General features: G+C 32.2%; 1 protein-coding gene across 1 annotated transcript; it reads left to right on the top strand.

The window, feature by feature from the left end:
* The first annotated feature begins 238 nt into the window (after positions 1–238).
* On the top strand, positions 239–9,078 carry LOC134710800 (collagen alpha-1(XIV) chain-like). Its single transcript, XM_063571198.1, has 6 exons — positions 239–308; positions 2,460–3,020; positions 5,667–5,783; positions 6,344–6,394; positions 8,027–8,140; positions 9,044–9,078. Exons 1-6 carry the CDS (start codon positions 242–244, stop codon positions 9,076–9,078), a joined length of 945 nt encoding a protein of 314 aa, XP_063427268.1. The 5' UTR covers positions 239–241.
* Positions 9,079–13,808: the final 4,730 nt, after the last annotated feature.

Genomic DNA, 13,808 nt, shown 5'->3' on the forward strand with positions numbered 1-13,808 from the left:
TCAGTGATTTAGGAGAGAGTCTTTTGTCAATTTGATCATATTTTATGTTAATCAAGACAAATGCAGTATATTCAATTAAATTAAATATATGTTCTGAGTGCTTGCTGATATCTTTGCATTTGATTGATTTCTTTGAAAAGGCTTTTCAATATTAAGTCTTTCATTAAATTAGTGATAGTATAGTCAAGATATCATAATATATATGGGTCACTGAGATAAAGGGGTTAGATAATATTACAAAATGTTGAACTTGTTAAGTAATATTCTACTGTCTCTGTTAGTCTGTGATTTTAAGTTTATTGAATGTGGTATGTATAAAACTCGCTGCTTTATTTTATATTTTGAGAAAACTTTGAAGATCAATTAGTTGTGTAAGCCTGAGAGCACAGTTATTTCGTTCTGTATTAATTTTTGCTTTAATTGTTCTAAATAATAAGGATGTTCTTATCCCAAGCATAAAAACATAGCCGTATTTGACACAACCTTTTTCAACTTTTGATCTCCAGTGCTGTACAACTTTATACTTTTTCACTTCCGATCTTTTATATCTGGGCGTCACTGGTGAGTCTTGTGTGGATGAGGCGTGTTTTTGGCGTATTGAATTTTAAACTTGTTGCTTTTTGTTATCTTTTAGTCATGTGTTTCTTTGTCTAATACGTTCTACTATTTATTTGTATTGTAGTCCTGTAATATTATGTTGTCATTTCAATGTTATATTTAATATTGCCATTACAGTGCGAGGCTTGGCATGCCACAAAACCAGGTTCAACCCACCATTTTTTCCTTTAAAAATGTCCTGTACCAAGTCAGGAATATGGCCATTGTTATATTATTACTTGTCTATCCCAAATTCATGTATTTGGTTTTGATGTTATATTTGTTATTCTCGTCGTGGGATTTTGTCTGATGCTTAGTCCCTTTCTGTGTGTATTACATTTCAGTGTTGTGTCGTTGTTCTCCTCTTATATTTAATGCGTTTTCCTCGGTTTTAGTTTGCTACCCAGATTTTGTTTTTTGTCCATGGATTTATGAGTTTTGAACAGCGGTATACTACTGTTGCCTTTATTCAGATATAATAAATAAATTCAAATTATAAACAATCGCATCATTTGTATCTCAAAAGATTTTTACAGTGTAGTGTACTACTATAATTGGGACAAGTAATAGCAAAATTATGGAAAAGAATACAAGCTCTAACTAAAATTATTGAAAAATCTATGTTAAGGAGGTCCAAAAATTCAGTTTTATAGCTTTATTCAAACTACTTTTTGACCTTTTTTCAAACTGGACCAAATCACTATTAATATAAAGATTCAGATTTTTTTAAGTTTGATTTCATCTACTTAGTCCATGCTTAAAATATCAAGAAATAAGTTGGGAAAGCGTAGGAAACACATTTTGCAAGTTATACATTGATCAGATTAGGAACTATATGCCAAAGCCTATACAACATTTCTATGTTTACATTTAAGAACTAAAGGCAAATTTGGAGAACCGTCCTCGTGACAGCAACCAAACTCGCTCGAGTATTAAAGAGTTGAGACAACCATACTACTACATCATTTTCCACAGATTAACTAATTGGATACAAAACATATATTTCATTAGGTGTATCATTGTTTATTACGATCACATGGCATTTGATGTACTAAAACCATCAATTCTGTCATTATGTGTATGGACACCATGTTTCTATCTATGAATATATTGACGGCAAATTTTTAAAATCTTGCAAAATAAAATGTAAAATACACAGAGAGAACATTAACGTGCATTTAACAAATACACTATTTACATGTGTTATATGTGAACTTCAACTCGGTATATATAATGGAATTTGATGCAACTGTTATACAAGTGAGATGTTAAGCGCTATAAAACCAGGTCCAATTCCCCATTTTCTTCATTTCAAAAAGCCTGTACCAAGTCAGAAATATGATAGTGTTTTCCATTAGTTTAATGTGTTTAATCATTTGATTTGGCCGTTTGATTAGGGATTTCAGTTTTGAATTTTCTTCGGAGTTCCGTTTTTTTATTAGTATTATTTACGCTTTAATTATTTTGACCTCGTCTAAGTCTAAAGTTGGTAAATGTATGAACAAAGAACAAAAGTACGTGTTGAAAAAGCACATACAACATGATGTCTGAAGTATATTGACGTAACAATAAACATGTTATATAACAATGCACACAGCTAACAATTGATCAACTCAGAAAGTATATGTGATTGACTCGGTGTGTTTTTTTTTATATGATATGGCAGAATTTACTAAAAACTAAGATTGACCGATTAAAACCGACAAAAATCTAAAGGGAAATATTTTTTTTTAAATTAAGAGTGTTTTCCACAAGTAATATGATCAACCATGAACGATAGTGATCAATGCTGATAAAATAAATTCATGATTTTTAATCATATCAATTCGTTTGAAAAAAAATCATGTTTTTTTATGTTTTAGCTTGTCATGACAAGGTAGACGTAGTTTATCTTGTCGATTCATCCGGTTCAGTAGGATCAACAAATTTCAATAAGGAAAAAGAATTCATCAACAATTCCCTTTCACAATTCGTTATTGGATATAATGATGCCCTGGTGGGTGTTGTTACGTTTTCAACGCGTCCATATGAACAGTTTAAACTCAACGCATTTCTTGACAAACCTGCTTTGAAATATGCAATTACAAAAATTCCATATTTGGCTGGAAACACCCACACAGCTGAGGCCATTAATTTTGTCAATAATAATATGTTTATACCTTCCTCCGGAGACAGACCAGATGCACAAAACGTATTGGTGGTTCTTACAGATGGACACTCAGGTGATCCTTCCAAAACACTTCAAGAGGCTAATCGTCTAAAACAAAGGAACACTGTTATTATAGCTGTAGGAATAGGGTCTGGCGTTTCAAAATCAGAATTAAATGGCCTGGTGTCCGATCCTTCAAATGTATTTTTTGTAAATGACTTTAATGCTTTGAAGCAAATTCATGATGTTGTCCACTCAGTAGCATGTAATCTTGGTAAGCATAACTTTATTTATTATTTTAGTCCAGATAAAGATACAGCTTGTATTTGAATCAATAGAATAATGATGATAATAGTAATAAAGATAACAATAATAAAACTATAAAACATGTATATACCGGTATATCATACATGTGCCCCAACAATATTTTATCTTTTAATTTTGACATTAGTTAATGGACTTTCCGTTACGAAATTTCCTTAAAGTTCGGTATTTTTGTTAATTACTTTATTTATATGAAACACAATGACGGTTATAACATATATACTCCTACAACGGTATATTTTTAATATAAAAAAGAAGATGTGGTATGATTGCCAATGAGACAACTATCCACAAAAGACCAAAATGACACAAACATTAACAACTATAGGTCACCGTACGGCCTTCAACAATGAGCAAAGCCCATACCGCATAGTCAGCTATAAAGGGCCCCGATAAGACAATGTAAAACAATTCAAACGAGAAAGCTAACGGTCTTATTTAAGTCAAAAATTGAACGAAAAACAAATATGTAACACATAAACAAACGACAACCATTGAATTATAGGCTCCTGACTTGGGACAGGCACGTACATAAATAATGTGGAGGGTTCAACATGTTAGCGGGATCCCAACCCTCCCCTAACCTGGGACAGTGGTATAACAGTACAACATAAGAACGAACTATAAAAATCAGTTGAAAAAAGCTGATACAACAATAATAACTATAAATTTACTTCTTCAACAGTATATCATTAAGGTACTCCTACAAAGGCATATCCTATACGCATCCTTGATACACTGTTGTAGGTGTACATATACAACGGTATATTTTATGTTTATTCTTCAACACTATATTTTGTATGAACCCCTACAACGGTATATCCTATGTGCAACCCTACAACGGCATAACCTAAATGTTATCCCTACAACGGTATATTGTATATGAACCATACAACGATATATCATATATGTTTCTCCATAATGATGTATCGTTTAGTTCCAAATGATGAAATTGAAATCATATCTTTGAAAATTTAACAGACGCCATCATGAGTTGGTTGGCCGCTATTGTATATTGTATATGAACCATACAACGATATATCATATATGTTTCTCCATAATGATGTATCGTTTAGTTCCAAATGATGAAATTGAAATCATATCTTTGAAAATTTTACAGACGCCATCATGAGTTGGTTGGCCGTTATTGTATATCCGTTTCACAATTTATATCGGTAAGGTGCCTTATGTCGTAACTACAATCCCGTTCCTTTTTCACGAATGTGACTTACCGAATTAGACTGTTTATGGGGTTTGTTATAACATACGCAACACGACGGATGCCAAGTGTGGAGCAGGATCTGCTTACCCTTCCGGAGCACCTGAGTTCATCTCCAGTTTTTTGGTAGGGGACGTGTTGCTTAGTCTATAGTTTTCTATGTTGTGTCTTGTGTGCTGTTTTTGTCTGTTTGTCTTCTTCTATTTTAGCCGTTGAGTTGTCAGTTTGTTTTCAATTCATGGGTTAGAATGAACTTCTGGTATCTTTCGCCCCTCTTCTATATACACCTCTACATTGGCAGATTCTGTATAGACACATAGAACGGTATACCATATACGTACCCATATCCTGGTTTATCATATATTTACTGTTTTAATAAGTTAGTAACCATATGTGGATTCTAAAATACTATGTCCAGTTTGTCTTATGAGAAATACTTAAAAAAATCCAAGGAATAGATTACCTTAACCGTATTCGGCACAACTTTTTCGGAATTTTGGATCATTAATGCTCTTCAACTTCGTACTTGTTTGGCTTCATAAATATTTTGATATGAGCGTCACTGATGAGTCTTTTGTCTTACGTAGACGAAACGCGCGTCTGGCGTACTAAATTGTAATCCTGGTACCTTTGATAACTATTTACACCACTGGGTCGATGCCACTGCTAGTTGACGTTTCGTCCCCGAGGGTATCACCAGCCCAGTAGTCAGCACTTCGATGATGACATGAATATCAATTATGTGGACATTTATATAAATTTTCTGTTTACAAAATTTTGAATTTATCTAGAAAGTAAGGATTTTCTTATCCCAGGAATAAATTACCTTAGCCGTATTTGGCACAACTTTTTTCGGAATTTTGGACCCTCGATGCTCTTCAACTTCGTACTTGTTTGGCTTTATAAATATTTTGATTTGAGCGTCACTGAAGAGTCTTATGTAGACGAAACGCGCGTCTTGCGTACTTAATTATAATCCTGGTGCTTTTGGCAACTTTTGTCATAAGACAAGTGCCATTTCAATATATTAATTTAGTAACTGTTTTGTCAGAATCAAGTAGTTTGCACGAAATACTAACTGTTCGATATCTATCAGTTATCTATCTGCAAATGAAACAACTGATCGTTTGACTACTGAAGGTTGACTGGTAGTTCCACAGCGTTACATAGAAATAATAATAAGAAATGGTATTAGAACAAATGACACAACTATCTATCTTATTCACAATGTGTGGAAAATAAACAAGTATAAGTGAAAGTAAAGTCTGTCAAACTTAAGTGATTTTCTATATGCATCTTATTAACTTACATCTGTCTTTGTTAGCAAGTTTGAACAGTTGAATAATATAATCAAAATATTTTAATATCTCATCACAGGACCTTGTGTGGATGTCGATCTCGCCTGTAGCGGATACGGACCGAATACATTTGTATGTACTACATACAAGGGATGGGCAACGATCAATTGTGCACATTACTGTGGATTTTGTCACGGTAAAAAAATTTGTTATCAATAAATCTAAACATCGATAACACTAGTTCGATTTTTTTCCTACTTTTCAACATACACAGATAAAACATTGATCATTGTACCCAACAAACCGTGTTTAAACGACTTTTAAATTAATTAAGAGATAACAAAAAAAATGAAGGAGAATCACCTATCACTTTACCCGGATTCTTTCACAATTTAAAAAAAAATGAATGTAAAACAGCTGAATCCAATACACCGAAAGCAACTAGCTGTTACCTATAGAATTCAGTATTTTGAGGCAAATTATTTGAAAAAATCTAAAGTACAGAGGTAAAGATATAACTGCATTTAGTTCACACCTACAAAATTGAAACCATAAAACCGCAATAGCAGTAAAATAAGATTAAGGCTAAATGTATCTATCAGTTAGCAAAACTCATTTTGACCAGCATCAAAGCAATTATCAATAACAGTACAACTAAATAATTTCGTAGAAATACTTATAAATTAAACATAAACTTGTAAAGGAAAGCTAAGTGTGCTTTTGATTACAATAATATCAACAACTTTATTTTTACAGCTAACACAGCAACAACTCATGGAGAAGACGTTACTAAGTTGGAAAACTTGTGTCTAATCCATTTGTCTCTTTTTGGAACAATAAAATATGTTTAAACTAACAACTCATCGTCCGCCTCCAGTGACAACAATTTTAAAAACGTTACCTCCTCCTACAACAACAACAACAACAACAACAACAACAACAACAACAGCGACAACGACAAGTAGGTTACTAGTATGTTCTATTCAAAATGATAGATCAACAAATATGACGGTGACCATTGTCACATATCTCTTAAATTCAAATGTATTTGATTTTTAAATTGACGCTGATTACATCATACAATATGCTGTCTGATGTTTTACTTCTATCGGTTGATATACAAAGTCACTAAAATATGGGCGAAAGATATCAGAGGGACATTTAAACTCATAAATCAAAAATAAACTGACAACAGCATGGATAAAAAAGAAAAAGACAAACAAAAGTACACAAAACACAACATAGAAAAATAAAGACTAAGCAACACGAATCTCGGTATGATCTCAGGTGATCTGGGAAGATAAGCAAATTTTACTCCACATGTGGTACCCGTCGTGTTGCTTGTGTAAGAACAAATCCGGTAATAAATCTAATTCGGTAGGTCATATTCGTGAAAAAAGGAATGGGATTGTAGTTTCGAGTCTTATGTATAAAACGGTATTCCATAATGGTCAACGAACCACTAACTGAGGTATTTCAAACATGATTTCTGCTTAGAAAGAACATATTACATTTGAATATTGAAAATTGAAAAATTCGTTTGTTTTACGTTCGCAATCTAGTATAAATTAGTTGACTGCAACACTCTACAGAATTGAAGGTTCCGGCATAGGTCAGTCTTTAGTAAACGAAAGTATTCGCGTCTGGTGTATTGAGATAAAGATCTGATAGGTTTTCACGAGATTTGATAAAAAAAAAAAAAAATCACAATATAATACATGTTCTTGTACTATCACTTTTGTTATTTTCCTGTTCTGGTACTTAAAAATAATATTAGTGGTATAATTATATGAAGATTGTTGAATTAGTTGCATGCTTTACATCTAGACTAGTTTTTGTGTTCCTCTGATTCTTGCCATATTCAACAAACAGCACAAAACGCAAAAGTGAAACCCTGACTTGATGTTTAAGTTTAAGTCGTATAAAGGCACACTTGTATCTTATAAAGATAGAATATATCGAAGCGTCGAAAAAGTTGTAACTTGGAATCAGTTGGACAATAAAAGTCCGAGATTTCTCGAAAAGGTGAAAGAATTCGGACATTTAAAAACTGCAAAACTTATCCTAAACAATACGAAATTTTATAAATCTATTTAACAAAAAAAATCCTATATAGTGCATTTTCTACCTCGGTAATAGATTACCTTAGCTGTAAGACTTTTAGGAGTATTTTTTTGTATAGACGTTATATAAAACAAAATTCCATCTTTTTATATCATAATGACGTCATATCAAGATATAAATACAATTAATATGATTCATGTTTTGGCATTGATAATCTTGAAATCAGTTTTATAAAATGATTTCCCAATAAGAACAGATTACATGTAAAAACCCAATCAAATCACACACTTGAATTAAAGTTTAATCATGTTTTCCAAGACAATTATTTGTTGAGTTTAGTTTTTGCTTTAAATATATGTGTTTTAATGTTTATAGGTTCCTGTGTTGACGTTATACCAAACTGTAACAAATATGGCCCAACAGTATGTGTAGGAACTTACAAGCCATGGGCATCCAGAAACTGTGCATATTATTGTAACTTATGTAACGGTATAGTAAACGGTTATCTTTTCTGATATATTTTCAAACATAAACATTTATAATATTTGGAAATAGCCATTAAATCATGTTCAACTCAACCTTTTTCTTTAGTCGTTTCTAAGTATGTTGGCGTTTGTTTTTGTTGCACTTTAATTACTGTTCCTGTTGTTACTTTGTTCTCAAAATATAGTGGATGTGTTTCCTCAGTTTTAGTTTGTATTTAGATTTTTTTTCTCTCAATCAAGAGGGTCGAAAGATACCAAAGGGACAGTCAAACTCATAAATCTAAAACAAACTGACAACGCAATGGCTAAAAAAGAAAAAAGATAAACAGAAAAACAATAGTACACATGACACAACATAGAAAACTAAAGAATAAACAACACGAACCCCAATTTCTGAATCAATTTATGCATTTTGATTACCGTTCTTTATAGTATAAAATTGATAAATAAGCAAAAAGTTTAAATATCAAATAATAATATGCATCTTCCAAGTAAGCATCTGTTGAGATTAAGAAATCCTGTATTGCAAGTAACACAGTTATAAAATTAAGATCGAATGCATTTTGTCTTGCAAAAAAATCGTAAAAGAAGGGATAGCAAGACTTGTGTCTTGTACAAAATGCAATGACCGAAATGAGAAGGGTTGAACTGTACAAGTTTCAGCAGCAGAGTTTGTAGATCTGTCGTATCGCCCGACATACCTTTCAATTGTTTTATTAAAATGAAAACTGACAATATACAAATTAAAGCAGCCTAGTAAACAAAATATTCTTTTATTTGTGTATGATTTTTTTTTATAATAAATACTTATTGTATTATTTCTTAAACACATTAAGCAATTTACAATTTAGTCAAATTATGTTTGAATTAAACATTGATTTTATTTTTAAATATGTTATATTTACAGCGCTATTCGCAGTAGTTCCAGTTGTTGGAAAGTAGAAAAGTACCGATTCTACATACAAAACAACGTGTGGATAAAATTGAAAATATATATAATTTATCAATATATTTGTTGTTATCATCGTTGAAGCTTCAAATAGCCTTTATTTTAATGTTTGAAGACAATTCAAGCAAAACATAGATTCACATGTTCTGACAGAAGTAAAATTTGAATATACAGATGATTTTGAAAGATAGATCACAAACTCCTACTGGATTGTGAAAAGAGGACGACAAAAGAGAACAATGTTTCTTACATAATTATATATTATCAAATAAATTTCCGGGATTCCTATAACTATACTTAAATGAGTGAATGTTTTCACTAAAGGAAAATCAATCTCCACTGAATCGATTACTGAAGAATATAATACACAACAATGGCTTTTACTTCTACTTTGAAAATTATCAAAATATAAAAAAGAAGATGTGATATGATTGCCAATGAGACAACTATCCACAAAAGACCAAAATGACACAAACATTAACAATTATAGGTCACTGTACGGCCTTCAACAATGAGCAAAGCCCATACCGCATATAGTCAGCTGACTACTTAATATACAGATGCTAGCTGCAGCTAATGACAAACGTATTGGATCTCAAAACTAAACATTAATCAAATTGAAGAACACGTACCTTGCCAAAATTCATGTGATGCTACAGGGGAGTAAGCAGTTCCTGCTCTATTTATTGCATTCAGTTGCTCGTAACAATTAAATATCTGGTTGAAAGCAGTATTTAGAAAAGAATGAAATAATTAGGACTACGACAAATGAGAGGGCTTTTATAGACATTTTATAAATTAATTAAATTGAATAGAATTAATGAACCTTTATTCAGCAGATTTCTTTTATGCGGCGATTCTGTCCGTAGGAATTTCTAAAAGTTTTGAATAGTTACAACTTAAGCATGAAAAATTATATGCAGGTAGTGTCTGAATGCTGCTATAGAACTTTAATTTATAACAATACAAGATAATTTAAAAACAAGTATACAGAAAGTCGGACACAGCAGAACCAATGCTGATTTTCAATAGAAAACCGGATGTTGTTAAAAACACGATCATAACGATATGAACAAATATTTTTACAAAACCACGCTACATTTTTAATGGGCTATCCAAAACACATAGTTCAGTGGCTGTCATTAATTATAGCCTGTATATTTGTTTTTAGGTTATTTCATGAAAAGTATAATAATTATATAAAAGAAGATGTGGTATGATTGCCAATGAGACAACTCTCCACAAGAGACCAAATGACAGAGAAATTAACAACTAACGGTAACTGTACGGTCTTCAACAATGAGCAAAGCCCATACCGCATATTCAGCTATAAAAAGCCCCGAAATTACAATGTAAAACAATTTAAACGAGAATACTAACGGCCTTATTTATTTAAAAAAAAAAGAACGAACACATAAACAAACGACAACAACTGAATTACAGGTTCGTGACTTGGGCCATGCCCCTTCCTTCATAATGTGGCAGGGCTAAACATGTTAGCGGGATCCCAACCCTCCCATAACGTGGAACAGTAATATAACAGTACAACATAAGAACGAACTATAAATATCAGTTGTAAAGGCTAAACTCATCAGATGGACAAAAATACAAGTGGACATGGCCGGGTACTTGTACATCACAACAACAAAAAGACACTAGGAACAGACCTAAGAGTACTCGCAGTTAATTGGCCACTTACAACTTATAAAAACAATCAGGTATTTACGACTAATGTTCATCCTCGATAGCCAGGGGTAACGATCTCCCTCTCTACCCTTGGTAGTTTAAGCCATTATTTGTGATAACAATGTTGCGCCATCTATCGATTGAAAGTACTCATACCATTCCAAATAAATTGTTCTTGACCAATGGTAGAACTTGAACTCTCTTCATATTGGAGGTGAATACATGGTAGAGTCTAGGTCACAAACTCGGTGTAGCAGGAAACGAAAATACATGTTGACATGTCTTCCAACAGTTCTGATTCAGGCGTACATGATGAGTTGTACACAAAAACGTGCGTTTGGAATATTGAATAATGAACTTGAAACATAATGCGTTTCGATATAGAAATTGAAGTATACCCTTTAACAATATTACTTTTGAATATCATTTTTTGTTAAATGTGAAGAAAAAAAGGTAAAACAGAATTTTATGAGACTGTCAAACAAGTGAAGGGTTAACTAGCTATAGAACCAGGTATACTCCACCATTTTCTACACCAGAAAATGCATGTAGTAAGTCAGTTAAATGACAGTTGTAACACTGCTTCTCCGTCTCATTTTAAGACATATACCTCGAATTTGACAAAAGCGGCCATCGCAGTACCAGAATCTATGACTAACGAGACGATTTTAATTTTTAAATTGTCAATTTCCCCGTCCTACCTGCAATATGCAAACTTCCAAAAAAACAAAAACAATCATCAGAAAATACAAATGTACAAATCCCTTGTAGATAAATACTCTGTATCGTCTGTGCAAATAATACACGATGGTCTTGAAGTATAAATTCTTAAATGCTAGGTACTGACGTTGTACATTGTCTTATTACGTGTTATAGTGTCCCTTTTATTGTCTTTGTAAATTATAATTTTTATTGTCTATTTTTGGTTATATCCATTTGACGCGGCTCGGTTCTTATTCGCCCTCTCATTGTACAATTGTGCCTTTGTAATTTCCAGTATTGTTTTCTTTCGGTTTTGCTATTGTGATTTGTCTACATGTTTTTTTTGATATTTTTCGTTGACATATTTGTTTGTTTTATAGTGATGAAGACTTTAACACCATGTTGACGGCTGTCCCCCATTTTTTGACATTTTTACATCTTATATCGGTTTGTTTCGATATCACAGTGTTGTCTATATTACAGAATGGTATGCAACTGTCATACAAGTGAGAGGTTTTGCAAGCTTTTAAACCAGGGTTGATTTATCATTTTCTACATACGAAAATGCCTGAATAAAGTCAGTAATATGTCAGTTATTATCCATTCGTGTGATGTGTTTGAGCTTTTGATTTTTGTGTTTAATAAGGTGCTTTCATTAAGAATTTACTAGCAATTCGGTATTTTTGTAATTTTACTTTTTGATATTTTTTTGTGATTTTTCCAACCATCTATTGTGTCAATGCTACTACTGGTGAACGTTTCGTTCTCGATTGTATTACTAGGCCGGTATTCCTATTATTTTGACAGTCATTCTTATCATGATTACTGATACCTCCCAAATAAACCAGCATCAGGTCAATTGGAAGTTGTATAAACAAAAACCTTAAATCTAAGGTCAAACAAATGAAAGAAGAATAAGAAACCCAAACAAATTTTAAACGTTTGACTATTTTAACCAACGGAATAGGAAATTGAAATCGTCATGTTTGAACATATTCTATTTGTTTTTGAAATCCAACAGCAAGAAAAGTAGCAAGATATGAAGTACACCTCCCAATTTAGGTAGTGTCGTTTGTGTTCGTTGTTATAAGCAGTCACTTGTAAGTGGGTTATTGAATGTCGATGCATCATCAATAAGCTTGCATATTTATCAAAAGAGTATTCTAGTATACTTATAATACAATACTCTATTGATAATATTACGCTAATTACAAGTGTAGTTTACACAAGATCCATCAATGGTTATCCAACAAATCACAAGAATATTGAATAGCAATAAAAGGTCGAACATTTTGAAAATGTATAAAAAATAGCTGAGGCCTTTAGTGGTTTGGGTTTAACAAACTTGGTGTTTCAAATAATGCAACATGATATTAAGATGTACACAGGACGTTATTAATTATCATCACTTTGTTTTCATCTTGTTTTGTTTGATCTTATTAATGTCATTATGATGAGGAGATTTGAAAGAATCGGTTTACTAATGAAAACTGTTATTATTGATTTTAGTATGTATGTTTTCCTCGTCTGTTTTTGTTTTCCCCATAGTGTTACCTTCCAGTCTTAACGGTTTTCGATTGACACCTTCTTGTGATATTATTCCAGATATACTTCGTTTCTGTCCACATCTTATCTCAAATTTTCTACGTAGAATGATGTATCAGATTATTATCCTGATACCTTTGATAACTATTTACAAAATTGGGTCGATGTTACTGCTGATTACGTTTCGTCCCCGAGGGTAGTGCAAGCCCAGTAGTCAGTACGTTGGTGTTGATATGAATATCATTTAATTTGTGGTCATTTTGATAAATTTACTGTAGGCAAAAGTATGAATTATTCGAAATACTCAGATTTTTTTTTATCCCAGGCATAGATTACCTTAGACGTGTCAAGCACAACCTGATTGGAATTATTGGGTCCTCAATGTTCTTCAACATTTGATCTGTTTCGGTTTTCTTACTATTTTTATATTAGCGTCACTGGTGAGTCTAATATAGACGAAACACGCGTCTGGCATATAAAATTATAAGCCTGGTACATTTGATTGAATTATCATTATATATTTCCCTGTTGCTTTCACAGGTTGGTATGAATATTTATTGAGTGTGTCCATGATGAGCTGAAAATGAAATCAAACGGAAAAACTCTAGTATTGCAAAACAAATCTTTCTACAATGACTTTTTGCATGCCTATTAGATGGATGAAACCATAATGGATTTATTCCAGACATTTTAGACATTCTAAATAATTTCAATCTGTATGTATATCTTATCACCTATATCAGTAATGACGACTTTCCTAATAAGCTACAATGTAAATGTATTGTTGTGC

The sequence above is a fragment of the Mytilus trossulus genome, chromosome 3, assembly GCF_036588685.1.
Source record: "Mytilus trossulus isolate FHL-02 chromosome 3, PNRI_Mtr1.1.1.hap1, whole genome shotgun sequence".
Taxonomy (NCBI): domain Eukaryota; kingdom Metazoa; phylum Mollusca; class Bivalvia; order Mytilida; family Mytilidae; genus Mytilus; species Mytilus trossulus.